Source organism: Plectropomus leopardus, chromosome 6, assembly GCF_008729295.1.
Source record: "Plectropomus leopardus isolate mb chromosome 6, YSFRI_Pleo_2.0, whole genome shotgun sequence".
NCBI lineage: Eukaryota > Metazoa > Chordata > Actinopteri > Perciformes > Serranidae > Plectropomus > Plectropomus leopardus.
Window position 1 is genome coordinate 12,579,699 of NC_056468.1, and position 22,884 is coordinate 12,602,582.

The 22,884-nt window shown below is 40.6% G+C and overlaps 3 protein-coding genes across 4 annotated transcripts in view; 2 read left to right on the forward strand and 1 right to left on the reverse strand.

Annotated features, from left to right (window-relative positions):
- The window catches only part of LOC121944002 (probable E3 ubiquitin-protein ligase HECTD4), a 41,328-nt gene extending 39,077 nt beyond the window's left edge, over window positions 1-2,251 (forward strand). The window contains exon 76 of one of the 2 annotated variants that reach the window (XM_042487642.1): window positions 59-2,251. In XM_042487642.1, coding sequence (XP_042343576.1) covers window positions 59-195 — 137 coding nt within the window. In that variant the 3' untranslated portion in view covers window positions 196-2,251. The remainder of the gene's footprint in view (window positions 1-58) is intronic. The other variant, XM_042487643.1, reaches the window with a different exon arrangement.
- Window positions 2,252-4,631: 2,380 nt separating this feature from the next.
- LOC121944115 (L-serine dehydratase/L-threonine deaminase-like) lies at window positions 4,632-6,907 on the reverse strand. Its single transcript, XM_042487799.1, has 7 exons — window positions 6,755-6,907; window positions 6,357-6,396; window positions 6,129-6,268; window positions 5,871-5,962; window positions 5,150-5,377; window positions 4,914-5,038; window positions 4,632-4,825 (listed from the first exon to the last, which is right to left on the reverse strand). The coding sequence occupies exons 1-7, from the start codon at window positions 6,905-6,907 to the stop codon at window positions 4,632-4,634; spliced, it is 972 nt and encodes a 323-aa protein (XP_042343733.1).
- A 4,778-nt stretch (window positions 6,908-11,685) lies between these two features.
- The window catches only part of LOC121944003 (tetratricopeptide repeat protein 28-like), a 200,966-nt gene continuing 189,767 nt past the window's right edge, over window positions 11,686-22,884 (forward strand). The window contains exons 1-2 of the mRNA XM_042487644.1: window positions 11,686-11,931; window positions 16,461-16,760. Of these exons, the coding sequence (XP_042343578.1) occupies window positions 11,902-11,931; window positions 16,461-16,760 (330 nt within the window). The 5' untranslated portion in view covers window positions 11,686-11,901. The remainder of the gene's footprint in view (window positions 11,932-16,460; window positions 16,761-22,884) is intronic.

The following is a 22,884-nucleotide window of genomic DNA, read 5'->3' on the forward strand; positions in this document are numbered from 1 at the left end:
TATAAGAGAAGTAGGAGGTGATTTTTTTTGTAATGCTTCCTGTTTCTCTCCTCTCCAGGTCAGCCAGACTCGCGTTACATTCGCGTGGAGACCTGCATGTTCATGGTGAAACTGCCCCAGTACACCTCTTTGGACGTGATGCTGGAGAAACTGCGATACGCCATCCACTACCGCGAGGACCCTCTCAGCGGCTAAGAAGACTTGACAACCCTACGTTCCCCAGCGTACATACCTGCTCCGCCTCACCCCTCACACTCCTCGACCTTCCTTTGAGACAGACCATTCTTCTTTATGCTCCGCTGCTCCAACAAAACCACACATGACATTTTCTTTTCTTCATGGTGGCTTTTAAAGCTTTGCATGTTTATCCCTGCTTTTTTTTGGCACAGTTTACACAGCTACTACATTTCATGATTGTGTTGACACATATTTTTGTGAGGAATTCAGGGAAGATAATCTGACGCTGTTTACGAGTGTCTGTTCTGGTTGCACTGAGTTTAAGGATGACATTGAAGTGAAACAACTGTGACAGAGTTTTTTTTTGTTTGCCTTTTCCTTTCCTCTACCTTTAACAGAGGGTTCAACAAGCTTCAGTCAAGTTCTGTGAATTTAAAAACCTAATAGGATGACTTCAGATCAGCACTTTACAGTTGCAAGTTTAACTCATGACTGCTGAACCCTCTTTCTGCGGCAACATTTCAGTATTTGAAAGTTCTCAGCAGAACTGTGAGTTGCAGAACTTTGCATTGCTGTGAAAGCAACAAACCAACTTGTACCCCCCGCGTGCTTAACCTCGCTGCCTCCCTCTGTCTCCCCTCTGTGGGGGTGATGTTCTGAAACATGCCTTTGCTGTAGGAGCCTCTCTCCAGAGGGTGATGCTGTGTGAAGAGAAAACCCCACGATCTCCATAGAACTATCTGAGACGGAGGTACGACTACTACCACAAAATGTGTGATGCTGCCTATTTTTGACCACGTCAGCTATGAACAGGCAGAAGATGTGAACAAGTGCTGTACAGGATCTTATGTAGTTTACTGCCTGTTTTAAAAAAAACTATGAACTGCTAATGGACAAATTAACTTATGCCTATATAAACTGAATACATTTTATCCAAGTCTCTGAAGAGAGGGTATTTAAATCATGTAAAAAGTCATATTAATCTATTAGTTTATGAAATTGCTCTTTGATTTTCGAGTAGCTTTGGCAGCATGTTAGGTCAGCTAGATTGGACGATAGGAGAGGCCTGCTGGTTCTGATATGCTTGCATTTCAGGTTTGTGAAACCTGCGTTGCTTCGTGAAAACGAAAAGGAGACAATATTCTCATGAGCTGCTCTCCTACATTGTTTGTGTGCTACTGCTACTGAATGTGCAACAACCCCCCTCCTCGCTCCCCAACATGCACAATCTATACACATACACACACATACACACACACACACTGGGGGAGGGGCGGCGGATCATCTTGAGTTCTGCCTTTTCATAGTTTTCTTTATTGAAAGAAAAACATCTGGTTTTTTTGTTTTATTTTACCCATAACCAAATGTTTAGCTGTGTAAAAATTAAATTGAGAAAAAAATGTAAATAGACTGAAGTTTTGTTTGATGGCAGTTTTTATGAATTGCTACTTCACTTCACTTTATAATTTTTGTTTTTGGTTTGCACTACTCTTCCAAGAAAAGATTCTAAAAATGAGCAAACTAGGCGATGTCTGTTGGATATCGGGTTTGTTGTGTTGTTATTTTTTATGAATTTTGGAAATACCAGTAATCTTATCACCTTTGTCTTGTACTCAGATGGATTCAATCTCTTTTACTCATGGTGAAACATGTTTTCTTGTGTGAGTAAAGTCGCCATTTTACTAAGATAGAACTGAGAAACACACAACAGGATTGACATTTGGCGCATATTGGATTGTTGAATTGCTTGCGAGTTTTTGGTTCAGTTCTCTTGAAGGGTGATACACCGCTGCTAACAGGGACGCTCTCTCCTACTACTTCCTCCTCCTCCAGAGGGGGGGGTAGATAAGGTTATAAAAAGGACATATCCATACAAAGAGGTGTTGCGATAAAAATGTGTGCTGTACATTTACTTGATATTTATTACAATTATTTATGGTTGCATTAACTTAACTTTTACTGTCTTACCTCTGCACATCAGAAACTTAACATATCTAAAAATGGATTATACAGATGTAAAGAATCGGATGGCATTTGAGATTTCTGTGTCACAATAAAGAAATGTCTTCATGTACAAAATTCATTGTCCTGCTTTGTTAAAATTCACGCGTTGACCTACATTTCTGTTCATTTTAGGTATTTTTCTTTGAGGTATTGCTCAGATAAACATCCAGTGTGGTTGAGGAAAACGCGTTTCATAAGTGGTTGTTTTTTAAATTCCCTTCCAAAATGAGTCATTTGCATACTTGACTGAACAGTGGTGACGTGGTGTGGCGGGCATGCCTGTGTGCAAGACAATGAGCGTTGGTCAAGATGAATGATGCCTGTGAAACATGTTTTGCCTCCTTTAAGACATGCCTTTACGTAAGGACCCTGCCACTGACTGGTTATGTCACCACTACCAGTAAACCAGACACCTTTTCAAAGCAGCAAGTGCTGGGCCAGGCCAGTTCAAGCTGGATCTCACACTGTTCCAGCGCCTCCATTATATTCTTTATTCAAAGGGAAACATCTAGAACAAAAGATCTAATGTTTCATAAGCAAAAATCTGAAGTCTGATATCCCCTTGTTACACTGCTAACTTGGTTTATAGGACATATGTATTATGCATTTAGCTCCCCCAGCTGAGCTATACTGGGAGTACCAGTGGTGTGTCACAGTGATCAGTGAGTTCTCTCAAAAAGTGATGAAACTAAAAGAAAAACTAGTCTGCATCAGTTGAGTTATCCTCGTATCTTGCAGTGAAATTTCTTCTTTTTAATACCAAGTCTGCAAGGTTACTCAGGAGGAATTCTAGGAATTTCTCCAGCATGTTGACCAGTTGGTTTTCAAAGCAACCAATCATCTCTCCCTCGCATACAGCCGTCTCCCCTCTTTTGTGACATAATGATCCTCAGACCAATGAGCAGCTGGGAAAAGTGCCACATCCCTAACAATCCAACCAATTGAACTCTGGGAAATTCAGTGTATTCTAAAGGTGACAGGCGACTGACCCATTAACTACTTCTGAGGCCACTTGACCTGGCTTAAAAAACACTGTCGTAAACAAAACACTCCCCTTCAGGATATCTCTGCTGTTGCCAAATATAAACCTTTATTATTTACTCATTCATTCATAAGGGATCACAGCTGCTCAAAGATTTAATTTTGTATGCACCACGGCTGCCAAAGCTCTCACTGTGGAGAGAGGAACTTAATTAGAAAGTAAGCTGCTGAGACCAGAGCTATTAATGAGTTGTCCTACAAAGAATACTTTAACGGTATGGGAGAGATTGTAAGTAAGCTGTAGCCCAAATAACAACTTCACATTTGCATTGTGTAAACACCAATTTGAGTGGTTTGCATAGCAAATGCAATTCATATGTTAAGCTGTGCATTATGTAAACATCTTGTATACTAAATCACTTTGGCTTTCCTTTTGTAAAGTTAAATTTATGAAGATTTTCTAAATGTATATGGTAATAATCCACTTATTAAACACTATCGGTATACAGTATAAACGACACCCTGACTCATACAGAATTTTTGAGGCAAACACAGATCTTATGATGGGGTCACTCCAGTGATCCACAACATAAAATAAATGTGGGCCACAGGTGTACAGCGGAGGCCAATGGCCCCTTCCCCCCCCCTACTCCCAGCTCCCTTGCTTGGATCACCCGTCTTCAGACTTGATCTTCATTTTGATCTCAACTACTCACCTGTTAAATTTTGTGACTGCATCTTGCACAGTTGCAACAATATCATTCTGACAAATCTGTCCACAAATGTAGAGTCAGACAGACAGACAGACATCGGCTAATGATTATGAATTTGTTTCCGTTGTTTAAATTGTGATCAAAATACACATGAGCAGGACTATTTAACTGTAACACTGTTTTTAAAGACCTCACACCTGGTTTAGCATTTTGGTTGGCTGCTGCATTTTCTTGCAACTTGCCAACATACACCAACACAATACATTAGCAATAAGCTGATATCAGGCTGGTCTATTTATCACTAGTTTCAGTACAAAAAAAGTACTTCTTTTCATCTAGCAGTAGCAAACTTAAACCAGAACTCGATTCACATGGTGTATGATTGTTGGTTAACAGATTTAAAAGGCAAGAAAACAATTATTAAGAAATATAATTTATTGATTTTCAAATACAGTTATATGTACAAAAACAGAAGAAGATACGAGCACGCTTTAAACAAATGCAACCTAAATATGCCAGTGTACTTTTTAAACTACCTCGACCAGAGCAGCATCACAATAACAATGTTTTAGAAGATTTTTTAAAAACTCTGTCCAGCAGCTCCCTCTCACATTTGTCGGTCTCAGTGCTCAGGAGAGTCTCAGTCTGGAATGATTTGGTCTATGGAGCACATGAATGATGATGGGGTTTATGGATTGAGACCAACTGATGGAAGAACAGAGGAACGGTCAGGAAGACGTGAGGTAGTCGACCACGCTAGAAAACACCAAGCTGCTTTTTCAGCCTCCATAGCTGCTCCATGCTGATGTTGTTGCCGCCGCACACCACGATGACCACCGGGCCCAGGCGCTGTGCCAGCTTGCCCTCATCCTGCAGCCTCTTGATGATGCCGCTGTACACAGCTGCCAGGGCAGCACCGCAGGCAGGCTCCACCAGGACCTTCTCATCATCTGAAGGAGGATACCAGGGGAGATCAGTGTCACTGCTGATTTTAGATCTGTTGGGCCTCTGTTCGGATGCAGGTATTAGACTACTTACCTACAAAGTGTTCAACAGCTTTTACAGCCTCCTGGTCTGTGACTACTTCTGAGAAAACTGTGTGCTCATGCACCAGTTTAAAAGTCTGTGCAGACACCCTCGTCAGGCCCAGTGTGGTAGCAACGCTAGGGAGCAAAAAAAAAGGTCAGTCTTTGACACACAAAGAGGAAGCATGTGAGAAAAATGCAGAATAATGCTTTCATTTGGGTACAATATCTATGGTCAGGTTTTTATACCTGGTAATTCCAGGTAAAGTGACCAGCTCCCCGGCCTTCATTGCTGCATTGAGGCTATGTGCTCCCATGGTTTCCATGGCTACAATGGGCACGTCAGCCCAGTCGGCTCGACGCAGTCCCTCCACCACTCCGTTCAGCAGGCCTCCGCCTCCCACCGACAACACAATGGCTCCTGGCTTCTCCTTTAGGTCTTGCTCCAGCTCCTTCACCAGAGACGTGTGACCTTCCCTGAAAACACAAACACAACATGTCAGTAATGTGAAGAAAAAAAGAAGGGGAAAAAAAGCCTTTTTTCTCTCCTAAATATTTCTTCCTTGAATGCAAGTGCGTTGTAAAAATGCTGGTCATATAGACTGTCATGTCATGTAATTTATGTCAGTGTGCAATGCTTCACCAGTGACGTGTGTAAATGATTTATCTGACATCCCCATCAAAGTGTGATAAGATAACGTGTATCTGACATAACGCCTCATCCAACCCCTGCAGCTGCTCTGTGCGTGAGCATGAATGACAGCACATGATAAGACAGGTGTTACTATCAGCCAGTGGCTCTATTGAAAACAATCTCATTTCCTTTGGAGTAGAGAAGAATCTCTCTTATCGTGTCTGACTCTCTTATCTCCTGACATGACAGAGAGATATGCAAGAATTTCTGCACAGTACACAGTAATGCATGTGCTGTCATAATCCCTGAAGGACAGACAGACTGAGATTGTCTCACCAGATGAGGGGATCATCAAAGGGAGAGATGAATATCCAGCTGGGGTTGTTTGCTACAAGCTGCTGTCCGTATTCAATGCTTTCATTTAGAGCCTGAAAGAGACAACTCCATTTAAGCTGATGAGCCGTTTTGCATTCTCGGTCTAAATTCAATGATTTGGTAGAGGAAAAAAAAAATTAAAACATTTATTTCTATATGATTAAATTATAAAATGACTGATGTAAAGAATGGAGCAAACAACACATGAGATGAACTGACCTTGCCATGGATAACCACAGTGGCGCCCTCGTCCTTCAGCCTCTCCACTGTCGCGTTTGGTGTAACACTTGGAACAACAATGGTTGCAGGTACTCCCAGCTGACGGGCAGAATAAGCTGCTGCCATACCAGCGTTCCCTCCTGTTGGGACCAAAAGTGTCAAAGGTTACACGCTGAAACACACCAACAGAGGCAAAGACAGCTCTTTTTATTTCTTTTTTGTGCTCACCTGAGCAGCAGACAAACCGCTCACATCCTCGTTCAGCCCACTGTAAGAACAAAAACACACTACAGTCAGAAATCTTGAGGTGTAAACATGTAAGCAGATCATCCCAGTGTTCAGACTGGATGTGACACACTAACTGGTCCATACTGGTTCATTTGGATCTGAGCATCTCAGCCCAACGCTGTTGCCGTTTCTGTGACACTGGGGTCTCCGTCGAGGCACACAGGAGAAGATTTCCTTGTAGGGCAAAAAAATGACAAAAAAACCCTTAAAAACCAAAAAAAAGATTTGTTTTCTTGGAGAGAGCGGCCAAGGACCACTGCGGCGGATTATTTAAGGGGGTGTGTCCAGCCACATCCAGGACAAATCACATCACCCCAGAGCAGCAGAGAGTTACTCACAGTTTTGCATAGATGTCCGATGCCCCTGATCTTGAAGGATCCTGTGGGCTGAGAGGAATCCAGCTTGAGGTAAACAGACGTCCCGGCAACTTTAGTCAGAGCAAGGCTCTGCCTCACTGGAGTGGCCACATGCAGATGCTGCTGGGTCTTCATCTCACTGTGAGGAAGACAAACAGAGGACTATTGGTGCCAAAACATCTATTTTGTCATTTTTCAAAGATCAGTCATCCAAAAATATTAAGTAACGTTATTAAGGCATTATTCATTAAATATTTTAAGTTGTATTAACTTACCAGTCTGAGGTGAATGGTTGGATAACACGCTGTGCTGGATGTCACTGATGCCAAAATGCCTTGCTCCTTTGACGCTGGCACCTTTGGTGCATATATACTTAGCTGTGCAGTGGGCTTGGCAAAGGAGGCCCACTTACAGACCAATCATCTGTCTCCAGTCCCTCCCAGTGACCATGAGGAAGGGTGCACAGAGGATGAGGAGAATCCCTCCCCATTGAATTCACCCCATTTTCTCAGACAACAAACATTTTTCCAGGATTTATCATGGTCTGACATACTGTGGGAGGTTTAATTAGATTATGTAAAAATAATAAAATAATCAGACTATGTATCAAATGGGGAAAAACTGACTTTCCATCTTGTGATGTCATAATTAAGAGGGAATAATTAAATCACTCTGTATGATAGAAAGCGTGTAACACAACTGTTTCCCCCAACAGACGGTCATTACATAATTTCAGCCTGTTCTCGCCTCCTTGTCAGACCCCCCGTGACATTTTCACTCGCTGTCCTCTGCATGTAGCTCTCCCCTCTAAAGGAGTTGCACACACCGCCGGCATTACCAAAAGAGTCGCTACTATTTTGGCCCAGATGTCCGACGACCAAAAGCGGGATCCGGGTGGACGGCTCAAACCTGTACGATCCGGTGTTTGCCACAGTGTGAACTTCTGTCTCAGGATGACTGGAATAAAGTGCTTTAAATGAGCCTGCTCAGTTATTTCACATAAATGAAAATATTTTTTGAAATGGGCTTAGGTAAAAGGGTAAGAGATAGAAAGAGATAGAAGGTCACAGATTTCCAGGTACTGGTATACTTCATTTTCTGCTACTTTTTAGAATTAGCAGAATTTTGCAGATTGGGATTAACAAATTTATCCAATGGTGTAAAAAATAATTAGAAAAATCCTTACCAGCTACAAATTTAAATGCAGCTTGTGTATGCATCAGCAGCAATAATCCAGTAATGGGCTATAAAGATGCATTATATAGGTCAGCCTGTTAAATGAGGTTGCTCATTGAAAAAAAAAAAAAACTTAAAGGTCCTGTGTTTAGGATTTAGGGGCATCTGTTGGCAGATGAGGTCATATTAATAACTTGGTTTACATTAGTTTATAATCACCTGAAAATAAGAAAGGCTGTGTTTTGTTACCTTATAATGAGCCGTTTATATCTACATACATGAGGGTCATCTCCCATGTGGTCAATAATTTTGTTTCTACAGTATCCAAGAATGGACAAACTAAACATTGCCTTTAGATAGGGCCTTTTGTGTTTTCGTGTGGGCCAGTTTCCTCCATGCTTGGCACATGGGAAAATCTGACTGCTAAATAATAAACTAATTCCCACACAGTCAACCTTTAAAAACATTATAGCTGCCTTGATTTCAAGTCCGTTGATATTACTAGTACACTATTCTGAACCCCTGTGCAACCTCTTTTGACTACAATTTTCTCATGGTGGTAGAGCAAATATGATTTTGAGAAGAAGCAAATATGTATATTTATATTGCGGAGAAAGTAAAAAATAAATAGTGGTCTATGCAACTTCATGGGGAATGTATGTGGTAAATAACCTAGTTGAGCTGTATACAATTTCAGCAGGAGCAAAAAAAGAAAAAAAAGCCCAGTTTTGAGAGTAGGTGACACAAACACTAATACTTCATTTCCATCTGCAAATCTCACTCATTTGACAATATTTGTCTGGCATGATCAAAAACTGCAGTATAAACAAAAAGTACCAACAAGAGCGCTTGTCTCAGTTTGGCATTTAAGGTATTTGCACTTATATATATATATATTTTAATCTTTGCAACCAGTATCAGGTGTTGAAAAATCAACAGGAAACACACAGAGACTGTGGTTTCATGTTATTGTTATTAGAATTCGTACAATGTCGGATTACCCTCCAAATGCTGCAACTGAATGCAGCCATCATTAATGCTGTTAATCAAACCCATGCTTTCCCTGAATGCTAAAATGTCTGCTGTGGAAAAGGCTCATTGCAGGACTACTGGTGTCAAGACTTGTGACACCATCTGCTGGTGAAGAGCTGCACCTACAAAAACCAATCCTTTATCTGACAGCATACTGACCACCTCACTTCCTGGTTTTATTTGACAGACATCTTGCTTATTTCTGCAAAATCATCCTGCAGTTTCAATCTTAATGGCAAGAGACAGTTATTTATTAATACATGCCTCAAGTTACCAATGAGGCTGCAACTGATTTTGTAACATGCCTCAGAAATACTGAGCACAAAGGACTTGAAATACATGCAGCAGTGGGCAGTATGGAGACCCCCCCCCCGATGAATCTATTCTGTTCATAGAAACAGCTATTTGTTTTGAACAGGACACAAAGGAGCAGAAAAGATTGAATTTCATAATTTCAAAAGCCACAAAGAGAACAAAAGGTTATTGATTTAAAAGAAAAAAAAGAGAAGAAAACAGCATGGAAATAACACACCATTATTTTACAACCACTGCGTTTGGAGTGATGTGATGTGTAGACCGCAGAACTGTAAACATCAGCTGTGTAAGTGCTCAAATATAGGGTTTTGAACTGTCTGACTTTGGCGTCCTCCACTGGTAGCATCAAAAAAGTTCACTGTGAAAGAAAGCATTGCATATTTCACCTCAATAAACTTCAGGAGTGTGAGTTAGGCAAGTGGGTTAGTCTTTTTTACCTTTACCACCAAAGATACCACCTTTTTAGCCTATACTTCACTATGATGTCTGCACCTTAACAAGATAATCCATACATCATTTTTGGCCCAACAGAACTTGTTTTTTGTTGCCATGGGTACATAGGCCTATATTTTGAAGCACTTTTTAATATAATAACTGATGGCTCTGTTACATTTATGTGCACCAGTAAGCCATGCTAACCAGTTGGCATACACAATACCAGGGCCTTGGAAATGGTAAACCTGGATGGGTTGCAGCCATATTCATAATAACTTTTCCTCTTATGACATGACAAATGTTAAAACAGAAAATCGACATATAATATTGTAAAGTTATAGGGGAGAATATATTCCCAACAGTTGTAGAAACATAAACAGTCACAAAGCAACATTAGCATTCATTTGTGTTTTTATTAACCTGACAAACATAAGTCTTCTTTTAGCTTCGTTTTTTACTTCGCCAAGTTTACTGGGGCAAATATTTGTCTTTTTAACTGCTGAATGTTCCACGATGTTTGCTTATACAGTCTGTGATTCACACCAGTTTGTGGCTAACTTTGCCTGTGTGCTGTTTGTAGCTGGGCAGATTGTGTAGGCTTTTTTTTCTGAAAAAGCTGCCTCAAATAAACAAAAGTGTGGCACTCCTTTTAGGTCCAGTGTGTAGGATTTAGTGGCATCTAGAAGTGAGGTTGCAGATTGCAACCAACAGAAACTCCTTCAGTGTGACAAGCATGCAATAGAACAACAGCGGCCGACAGGAAAATGCAAACAGCTCTATCTGGAGTCAGTGTTTGATTTGTCCATTTTGGGTTACTGTGGAAAAAAAAACATGGCAGATTCCTTTGACAATGTAAACAGCTCCTTCTAGGGTAACAAAAAACAAACATATTGCCAAATCAAAAAATGTAGGTCAAAGCTACAACACAAAATAAGTGCTTTATTGTAATGACTTGTGTTTTGCCTTTCTAATTTGTACTGTGATTGTCTAAACCTGCCAATCAGTCTGATAGCTATACATATATATTACATCTATAATGTTCCATCTTTTCACATACATACATACACATACAGCTTATGTATATTGTCAGCTATTTCTGTGGGTACCATTAGGTGGAGGAGATTAGCATTATCCCTTCTTTAGCTCTGTGATTCAACTTTGGCTGTTAAAAGGATGGGTAAAATTTCTTTTTTTGTCTTATTTAATTGTTTTTCTATTGTTTATTTGTGTACAGTGCTAGATCTATGATGTAAGGGACCTGAAGGTGGGGTAGGGGTGATTGAGGGTCAATTACAGGCAAACTTTACACCACAATGTGCTTTTTTGACTATATCCCGCTTTGGCATGTACTTTGGCTATTATAATGATCCCTTCCACACACTGGACCTTTAAATTAGCCACATCTATTGCATTAACAGGTGTCAGTTCTCAATGATGTAACAGTCAGTTATGGCTTTGCAGCTGTTTCCCAAAAATGTTGATATCTCAGTGTTTTTTTTTCCCCTATTGTGAGTCAATTTCAGAAATTCCTGATATCCGAGACTGCAACTCCTCAGTTGATTGAAATAAACGGCTCACTTGGATTCTCATAATTACGGTTGCGCAATATGACACCCAAACGCAGCATTAATCAGCCCAGGTGTGGCACAGATAGGCTGGTGCACGCGGGGGCGACGTGCCCATTTTTGGTCTTCACCCCTGCCCGTACAGACTCTTTAAACACCTCCGACCTGAAAGTTTGTTAATACAAGCTTTCAATTCTTCTTCACAAATAGTATGCACCACGTCTGAAAACCAAACAAAGCATAACGGAGTGATAAATTCATTTATTGTTCTTTTGTTTTCCTGACTCAGGCTCCCACAGCCCTTCATGCCTCCCTCTGCACAGCACTCAGAGGTCCGCTATGGCAACAGGGGAAAAAAGACAAGAAAAAAAAGGAAAAGATTTGACAACATGGCGCACTTTCCTTGAGAAAAGTTTCTCCTGAACGCCACACAGCTCACTCTTTGTGGATTTTCCTCGCAGTTTGTCGTACTCTCGTGCTACAACGCGGACTTTTTGGCTAACTTTCGTCCTCCTCTCGATGCATAAACAGTCGATAAAAAGCCAAGAAGGAGTGTGATGGGATGAGAGCGATAACCCGTCGCACAAACCAAAGCAGTCAGACAGGATGGAGAAGCAAACGACTCTGAAAGAAAAGGTAAATACTTTAAAAACAACAACACTGTCATGCGAGCTGCCATTTTTGTAGCTGTTGGTATTTCGTTGCTCCCTTAATAACACTTTTTACCTCGCGTCCTGGACAGGAAATACCAAATGACCATTCCTGCGAAAGCCTCGTAAAAGACCTCTATCGATTTTCCAGCCATGCATACTGTACTGTACTGCACAATGGATGTGTGGGCTCTCCTGTGCGCAGACAATAGCTAACATTTATGTCATTTTAATATCAACAGATGATCATACAGATTACCAAAAAAAGGCTGTAAACACAAACCACACTTATTTTGTCTTTGCACGAACAGAAAAGCTTGAACTGCCAAGATCCTGCAGTTGCAGTGCGTTTGTGTGTATTGCCGTGAGCAAAACCAGACAATTCCCAAACAAAACTGTAAATATGTGCATTCCAGACTATATTTGCCTCTGGAGAGTTAAGTTAATCTCTGTCTCCTTGTGATTAAGTTGGTATGATGTCCTCTGTATTGGTGTAGGCACTCATTATCGCTCACTCTCCACCCTTCCTGCCCAGTGCTGCCCACATACAGCAGGCAGCCCCCAGTAACAGATGAGGCAGCACTCACAGTGGACCTTCCTGCAAAATCACACTGATTATACCCTCTCTCTGGTCTGAAATCAGCTGTTGGAGTGTTTGTTTGGAGGGGAAACCTGCATGCTCTCGGGCCCTGGAAGCAGGCATCTATAATAGATGCTTCTCCTGGCATTTCTCTTGGAGCAAGTCTTTGAATGTCAGCACGCCTGACAGTGCTGTCAGTTGTCCCTCAATCTGTTTGTGTGTTCCTGAGACGTGGGCTGCCTCTCCATGGGATTTACAGCAACAAACCCAGAAGTAAACACTTATCTGTTGAAACACGTGATATTTAACCAATCTGCAGGTGATGGATCGGCTATTAGAGATTTGATATAAAACACTGGACACTTTAAAGGGACACTTCACCACAGAATCAAAAATGCATTTTTTTTTCCTCTTAAGGCTGATTTATGCTGCCTTTACTTACGAAAATAGATATGTCCGTTTCAAATGTTGTAAACGGCACTGCCCACATACTTCCATTCATCCTTTATGTTTGTCTAAATACAGCCAATGAATGGCACTAGAGGGTGGAGAAAAGGTTTCAGACAAACAATGTGATCGTGACCGAGGTCATGATAATGTGCCGTTTAACAGAGACAGCATGGACGGCCGTGGTCTCTGAGGTCATTAAATACACTGCAACATGCTGACGAAAAACTCTTTCACTCTATTACTGATTAGTTCGCTTCTGCTATTGTCTTCGCCGTCTATAGGTCTGCAGTCATATCTCACTTGAACAACGCCACACTGTCGCCACAATCTCTGGTTATACTTCTCCGTTACGCCCATTTCCGTAAGCTTTAAGAAAACGTGTCCCAATATGCATGAAATGCACACAGAGAACAGAAGGCACCTTTCGTCTCCGTATATGTTTCTAACGTTGAGCATAATTATCTTACCTGTCGTGCTATTAATCAGTCGAGACTGTTTTGGTGTGAGTTGCAGAGTGTTGGAGATATTGGCTGTAGAGATGTCTGGCTTCTCTCCATTATAATTCATCAAAACTACACTCAGCTTGTGGTGGTCAGAGCACAAACTACACCTGCCAACCATATCACTGTGCAGAAGGAAGTGTGTTTCTATTCATGGACGAGAGACCGGTGTTCAACACAGAGTGAGATGTAAAGATTAATGACTTTAACTAACTCAGTGTTGCTACATGAGCTAGCAGTAGATGCACACTTCCCTCTGCACGGTGATGTGGTTAGAAAAAAAGGTTCCTACATCAAACTGCTCACAACAAGGTCTGTGGATTATCTTGAGTTACCGGGTCATGATTTCTGGAAAAAGACATCGCTGTTGAGTTGTTCAAATGAAATTTTTGATGGTTTGAGCATCACAAGCATCACAAGCTGAGTGCTATCCAGTTCCATTATATTTGAGAGAAGGCAGACATCTCTATAGCCGATATCTGCAACTTACACCAAAACAGTCCAGACTGATAGATAGCACCTCAGGTAAGAGAGAAAATATTTATTTTTGATTTAGCAGTCGACTGTTCCTTTAAGTGCAGCCAAGGTAAAGCAGTAAGTTAATTCTGTCCATGTTGTAATGTGATAGAAAAGATTATTTAATGGTTGTAATACAAAGAACAAGAAAAGGTGGAAAAGATGAAGGTCAAAGTATGTAAGAATGCAACTGATTGGAGCTGAACTGTAACTTGATGTTGAATCTACTTGATACCGAAGCCCTCGTGTTTGCTGCGTCTACTCCCCAGGCCTCTGGAAGTAATTACCAAGCCTGCCCTATCCCAGAATTCAGTCTGAGGAGGTGTGGTGAGAAAGAGGTATAATGGAAGCTGGCCCTAAAATCATGCAACCTGAGATGAATTTCATGATTCAGTAATGCTCAGCAAACCATCCCTGTTAAATGGTTACAAAACTCATCGTAATCAATCAGACTGTATTGGTTGGATGCAGCTATAGTAGGGCTTGAGTCAATAGTTGGTCTTTCGTTTTAATGGTTTGCCTGCCAGTTAATTCAGCAGTGCAGAGGGTTGATTATAAAAGGGAACAATATTCAAACTCACATTGATCCCGATGGCCTTGCTCCAAGGCAAGTATTATCTTGTTGTGGTAAGAAATTGATCAATGCAGTGCAGATTTCTTTATTAGGTTAAATCTAAAACTATTGTTGTGTGTCTAACCTGTAGTATACAGGAATAACATGAAGTATATTGTGAACATTAGAATATACAAGCTTTATATTGAACTAACAGAACATGTTGTTAATCTTGATAAAGCTGTCATTCATAGGAAAACATGAGCTTTTAGATTAAAATTTGCAGGTCCCACAGTCAGCAGTCTTACTGAAGTCCTCAAAAAAATCAACATACCTTGGATTATTTTGTACTTTTTTTGTATTTTTTTTTTAGTTTTAGGTTATGTCACAATATACCCCAAAAGCTAAATTTTAATATTTAAGAATGTGTGCTTAGTGTGCTTATCTACCACGTAATTTTTGATTTGAGCTAAATAAAAGTTGCTGGGGACATAACCCTCACATAGTTATACAAGGCCAAAACATATGGACCATATTCTCCCTAGTGTTTTGTCTTTTTTTTAACAGCAAACATGGACACAGACTTTTCATAACAGGTAGACACAGGTGGAAAAAAAAATAATACTAACAATTGCACAGTTTAGTTAGTTCAGAATCCCAGAGAGTCATAACACTGAGCCAGCATACACAATACCAACGTTCTGGAAACTGGTCAAACTAAATCAAATTAATTTATTATTAATGTTAATTAAAGTTTTTTTCTTGTTACGAAAAGGGATGTTCAGCTCAATTATCACATAGGACTACAGTAAGATGAGTCGGTTGGGTGTACAGTCTTTTGTCATACACTGTTTTTAATTGTACAGGTAGATGCAGCACTACAAGGTACAAGGTAGATTTATTAGTCATGTTGTAAATGTAGTTTAAAAAATGAAATGAAAATTTGTCTGTAAATCCTGCTACATCTTTTGGAATCGAAGTCCATAAAGAATTAGTTAGCTAGCCACCCCAAGGTGCCGGGTGCCCTCATCTCGCTCCCCACTGCTCTGTATCACAGACTGTATATAAAGATAGACGACACGCCCCCACTTACCACTGCAATGCTTAAATGAGGTTAAAATATCTGAGATACAGGAGTAGCCATCTTGCAATGGTGATGTCATTGAGAGCTGGATTCTGCACAGTAACGATATCAGCGGTGGGGGAGTTCCTGCCAAAACACCCGTCCAACCAATTGCGAACAGCCCCATTGAATGAGAGCGCACGGATTGGCACAAACAACTTTCAATCATGGCTCAAAATCTCCTTTTTTTTAGAATTGAAAAACTCATTAAAGCCGAACTTATAAAAACAAACACTTGAACAAACATCAGGGTGATGAGAACTACCCTCAGTTTCAGAAACCATTTTGGGGAAAAATTTATTTGGGTGTACTTTGAGTTTTTAGTTTGGTCTGTATCTTGTTTGCTAACATGAAGGGGCGGACTTTATAACAGACATACTGCAGACAAACACAGGGGGCGGTCAAGATTGAAAAGTTACACTTTGGGGGAACTGTCATGTGGTCCATCTTTATAAACAAACGATGATCAGGCAAATCAATGTGCAGGCACATCTGCGTTTATAGAACAGCCAATAGAGAGGCCCTCTCTCTGAAATGACCCGTGATTGGCCAGAGTCTCCAGTCTTGGGCTAGATTTGCTAAAGCCTGAAAACAGATCCAAGAGGAGGTGCAGAAGTCTAGTGTTCTCTCAGACCACTTGAATTACTGTATGCTCAAAGTTTATTATGGGATGTTTGCCCAATGATGCCAGTGTTAAACTGCCTACCCCAGCTTTAAGTGTTATGAGATTTTTCAATTAGACTGATTACAGCTCTCTCTCTCCTCTCTGTTTCTCTGCCGTCTGTTTCTCCAGTTTTCCATCTTCAGTTCTCGGACTTCGGGCAGACCTATCCGGTGTGTTTCTGGTGACGAAGTGGCCAGGTATGGTCTCAGCAAAGCAGAGTTCATGGAGAAGGTGCAGCAGAGCAATGAGGCATGTCAGCGTGGTGACTTTCAGGCGGCCGTTCATCTGTACACTAACGCCTTGCAAGCTGACCCACAGAACTGCATCCTGTACAGTAACCGTTCAGCAGCGCTTCTCAAACTGGGACAACACCAGGCGGCGCTGGATGATGCTGAAAAAGCCTGTGAGCTCAATCCAAAGTGGCCCAAGGTAAGTGTGCCTCAACAGCTTAAACTATGGACACACTTCAATTTTTCGGCAGTGTAACAACATGAGGAAGATGTCCCGAGATAATAACATTTCATCTTATTAAACTGAAATTATTGATTTTTCTCAAGCCCACAAAGAGAGCATCATTGTCAGGAATTGTCCTTCCCAAACATCAGATCTAATTTCGGGGCTTTGATGTCCATATCATTGCCAATTTGAACTATAATTATCTGGACTTAGCTGCACAAATTGAAATGAGGGCATGCTGTTTTTAAAATGTCTGAAATTTTAAATATGTTTGATTAAAAAATAGATGTTTTTTGAAAAGTGACATCTTGTCAGCACAGCAGGTAACAATAGTACAGTAGGTACCACAGTTGTTGTATTATTGTTGTTTTGCCCTTTTTTTTCCTCACCAATATGAGATGATTTACCTTCAGTTTGTGTTTCAAATTCCACTCACACGTTCACTCCTCAGTTGCATTCTTGTGGCCACTGATCGATACAAAGTTTTCTGGGGTCTTGTCTTTGATCTTGTCCAGGCCATGTGGACTAACCCGCGATAGATTTCACATTACTCAGCCGCCGAGATCACTCGGCGACCAATTCCTCTCCTAAATAGAAATGCATTGATTTCATGATTTAGCATGGAGAGATACTTTTGTCTTTCGAGAGAGAGATTGATGATAATGTGGTAGAGTGGTATTGATGATAATTTGTCGCTACCAATGATGCATCAGTGGCCACCTCTTCTTTGATCTGAGGTCTTGTATCTTGGGATGCTCAGGTAGGTTTCCTCTTCTGTGAAAATGTGCCGCTGCAGTGAGAACTGAGACTGTCACTTTTTATTACATGGATGATGTGTGCTTGCTGCATTGTCCAATAGTATATGGACAAATGTAGTCCTTCTAGCACCTATTGTTTATTGTTCATATTTTTGTTCAGAAAATACAGTAGCTGTTCCTCTTTTGTTGTAGATGTCTTTCAGTACAGTGCTGTTTTTTTCGTTTGTTTTTTTTTTATTTGATTTTACCATATCTGCAGCATTAATTTCTAATCCATGTAGTCACTTCTCCCTCTGTAGCATCTGAGCATCAGTATAGAGTACATCTATTTCATTTAGGAGAAATTTCATAACCCTCTGAAGCCAGTGAGGCCAAACTATAATTGAAAATCACTGCCAAAATTCTCCTTTTTCCTCTTTATATGCTATCCAAGTACAATGAACCTCTTTGTGGTCTGACTGGGGGATGGTTGGCTTAATCTCGGCAGTGTAGCTCTGCTTATTCTTGGATTTACTGCCTGACAGCTTTGACTCTCATGCTGAAGTTTGCGTTAGCAGACTCGGTGTCGATGTATAGCCTGACCCTTGTGTTTTACTCTGTAACGTGAGACACGGGGATTAATATGTCTGTGGTATTGACAATTATACAGAGGGTGCATGGTCATGTTTTAAATTAAGATTTTTGAATCACCACCAGGGGTCAGTCTAGTCAAAGAGGAAGGCTGTTGAAAGCCTTTAGTCTGTGCAAGACAAAAAGGTGATTTTTTTTTTTTATTACATCCATTGGGTTCAAGGAAATGTTCATCATGACTGGCTTTCATATATAAATATAGAAATGTGCATGTATCAGCAAACATGTATCAGCACCGCCACCATGGAGCCCAAGGTCACAAAACAATCTTTGTTTTTTTTTTTTGGTTTGTTTTTTATCTGATGTGACAGGAAAAAAATCCCATTTAGCTCAAACCAAACCCAGATGTTCTAATAAGAATTGAATAATTTTGTACCAGTGTGCTGCAGTAGGTAAAAATGAACAATATTACAACTCCCTTATTCAGTTATTGCTGCCTTAAAGAATTGATTAGTAATGGTGGTCTTGACACTTATGGCGTTTGCCTCAGGGAAAAGAGAGCTCTGGCATTGTGCAGTCCATCTGCTACGCCTGGATGTTTGATGAAGGAACAGGGATTAAATCACAGGAGTGTGCTGGCATTCAGATCCTGTGTGAGTACATAATATCATCAATCATACCTCCCTGTGACCGCACTTCTGGATTGGCCCGTCAAACGGTGACAGGCGTGGTTTTTGCCGCCCCAAGCACCAGCGAGCAGCCCACCCTCCTGAAGCCCGCAGCCAGCCTGTGAAGGAACCCCCTGTCTAATCTGTCAGCTTTGCCTGCTGTTAGTGCCAGAAAACACATTCTGAAAGAAGAAAGAAAAAGTGTGGTTTAATGACCCAAGACAGCTTTAGGCCCTTTGTACCTCACCCTCTTACTGAATATAAAAAGTTTAAATGAGAACAAAATAGGTTGTCATTTCATAGACAAGGGGCGCACACTTGTGTGTGTCTGTTCACATTTCTACTCTATGAGAAGTCTGGGAGGGACGCCGGGGGAATGTGCATGGTGTGTAATCAAGCTTCTTTTTCTGTGCATGATTAATTTTTAAGTACAAAAGGAATGATACTACAGCAAGCTCTAAAATTTCAGCTGACACTCTTTGGTAGAGATCGATTGTTACCCTCTGTGTTAGGTGCAAAATATTTTAGTTTTTCTTTACAGCAAGTATTTTGTGATTCTGTGTCACACCGCAAGTGTTTTTTTAGGCGCATATACCAATTTACAGCATAAATTAATGGATGTAGCTACCATGCCATCACCTATTGGTTTGGGTAATCCATTTTGAAACCTTGAAATTGGTATGTCAACCATCACCAATTTGTTTTTTTGGATCCAAAGGTTATGAGATTGGAAAAGAGTTGGATCAGACTCGGACTGTAGCAACTATAGATGCATTAAGAAAACCTGGATACAGCCTGGAAGTGTAACCCCGTTCATTTCTATGAGAGCTGCTCAATAGCGCATCAAGCAAAAAGCGCTCTATTGCATGGTATGATAGAAGCAGCACCTTGCAAACAGCCCTGTCACTCATGTGACCCCGCCCCTAGATATTTGCAACATTAAAGGTCCAGTGTATAGGATTAAGTGGGATGACAGCAATGATGACAGCAATAATGACAGCAATTGAATATAATATTCGTCAGCAGGTTTTCATGAGTTTATATTCACTAAGAATGGTTGGGTTTCCCTTACCCTAAAATGAGCTGTTCAGTGGCCATTTGTGGTATTGCAGCAAAAAAAGTTCCCCAAGGCCCAAAAAGCATTTTCCACATAGGCCACCATTGCAAAAGAGATGTCTATAAAACTGTTGACAGGACAACCCGAACTGCAAACAAGGTCAATCATTACTATTTCTATTATGAATTTTTGAGCCATGGAGGTTTTATGCTTTTAAAAATTTCCTTGACCTGAAAAAAGCAGTTTAAAAATCTGTCACATCATCACAATGTCGAGTCTATGAGCTGAACAGGAACACTCAGGTAGGGCCAGTGGGAGAAACACTACTGCACATATTCAGTGGGCCACATACCTCGGAAATAAACTCAAAAGCTTAAAACTTTTTTGCAATATGCAGCAGGCAAGGAATTGTTATCACTTAATATGTGCCATCTTGGCATCTGGGATCTAGGTATTGCAAGGGCTTAGGTAGGTCCTAATCCCTGCAGTACACTGTTTTGTTTCAACAGCAGTCAAGAACGGATTAACCAAACACTGGCTACACTGGGCTATTTGTGTTTTCACATTGGCCAACTAGATGCAACTAAATCCTTCATATTAGACCTTTAAACCTTGATAAAATGTAAATAGGTGAATTATATAAAAATTTACCCTCCAAACAGTTGTCCCGGAGAGAGAAATTAGCTGACCCCCTTTTTTTTTTTTTTTCTGCTGTAAAGTTTGGCATTTTAACATTCAAGATGGGTTCTGTAGAGACTGACTCTCTTGGAGTTAGCCTCAAGTGGCAATTTAAGGTACTGCATGTTTTGGCACATTGATGTCATTCGTCAGCCCCAAGAGGTTGCCGCTTGGTATATACCAGTGACTGAGAGGACAATACCCTCTCTAGATGGATTCTGTGTATATGCTGCTCCTCCATCTGGTCCCTCCTACTGAACACGGCTGTTCCAATGACATGTTAAACAAACAGCCCTTTCTACTATCACTCCCACTCTTGAGTGTTGACAGGAGAGTTCCCAGGAAACCGAAAGACGACTGGCACTGCATTGTCGGGGGAAACATCTCTATCATTTGCATATCTTCTGATTATAGGTTATGATGGTGCCTATCAAGGGTATTCTGTCTCCTCAAGTGTTTATTGCCAAAGTTGGCGCGACACCCTCTCATAATGATGGTTCAAACCCATCAAGCCTCGTTTCCCAGATGAGGCTGCAACATATCTTTTTCCAGTGCATGCATACTGGCATACATTTTTCTTTTTCACCAACATAAAAATGTCCATTTACATCCCAGTGGAGTGGCCTTGGATTTAACTGAGACAATGAGTGTTTGCATTGGAAAAGGTCATGGTGTGTGGAGTGCTGAAAGGGGACTTTAATTACAGCGGCAGCATATCCAGTAATTGTGTACGGAGTGGATGCTGACACCCCAATTTGGCATACAGCTTCTTTTTCCTGCAGTGCCGGGTGATGACACCGGCTTTTGCTGTTACTGTATGTGGAAAGGGAAGAAAAAGAATTGTGTGATTTGAAGACCTCATCCGTTGCCACTCTCAGCAGCGCTTTGCTTTTCATGTGGATGAAAACCACTGGGGTGTAATGCTCCCCTGTTGGTATGACAGTCCGTTAAACCAGCTCTCATCTGATCTCGCTGTGTGTCAAGAATAAAGAACCTGGCTTTTGATCTCGTGTGGAGAGTGGTTATAGCTCTTGTGCCTTTCTTCTTGCTTTCATTCGCTCCATCTGACATATTTATTTCATAACATCTTGGTGACCTGTGCTATTATTTTGATACATGTTGAAATAATGAACTGAAAGCCTCAGTGAAGCCACAGTAAGTGGGCTAAAATATTAGTGTTTTTGTATTTGTAGAGGAAGGTGTATTCGGTGGCCTGTTTGTTTTATTTGATAGCACTGAGTTATACAATCATTTGTGTGTATTCTGTGTAGAGTTTGTATTCTTTCACATTGTTTTCTCTGAAATTGTTAAGCAAATGTAAGTACAGCCTAACTGCCTAGCATGGCTCTAGAGCCAAATGTTCAAAGTATAAAAATATCTCCCTGCTTTATTCTGTGCAGTTTTGGATTTAATCAAGTCTAGAAATGATCTGATTATATATAATTCCTCAAATACTTCAAAGTATTGAATAAAAGCTAAAATATAAATTTGACAAAATAGAAAAAAAACCTGAATATGTATATTGGGGCCAAACTATGTATGAATGAATATTTATAATAGTCTTTGTTGCATATTTATGATTAACATGATCCGGTTTGATTTGAAGGAACTGAACGCAGTTGACATCAACCTGCGTACCTGCCCGTAGTTTGGAATAAACACTTATAAAATATGAATGACTCTAGTTAGTCATGAGACTAACGACAGCAGAGACTCATAATATTGTGCAGAGAAAGTTGCTCACCTCGTAGCATTCTCAGATCAGATGTGTATTTCCTTTTGGGTTATAGTGAAAAATGGGGCACAGGAGCTCATCTACAACTGCACATCCTTCACAAGATCCTGGGACACAGACGAGGCATATTTCGGGATTGTAATTGTCAGAAGTAATTATTGATGTCTTTCTGAAGTGTTCAGAGGAGCTCAAACTATTTAAAGTTGAGTGGTGAGGCTGCCATGGGAGGAGTTTCATGTTTAAAAAAAAAAACCCAGAAAAACCCAGGAAAAAAATATGAATTGTAAGACACAAATTTCTGGCTTAAAATGTGGAAAACGGTAAAAGAAAATTGAGCTGAATAGAGGGCACTGGATCCTGGCGAATCTAGACCTACAGACCTACTTCTAGATCCTCCCCCATAGTGAATCCACATATGGAAGTTTCCATTGTCAATACCACGGCCCATGCCTCACAATCACATCAGGAAAAAAAGAACACCGAAATCTCTTTAAGTTACAAATATAAAAAGTACAAAATAGTAAATTACAAGTACTGCTTTCAGTATGTAACAACCATAAGAAATTAAAGAAAGCTTGAAAAATTAGTCACTTCATTTAAAGGTATGTACTGTACATGAACTGTGGTAAAC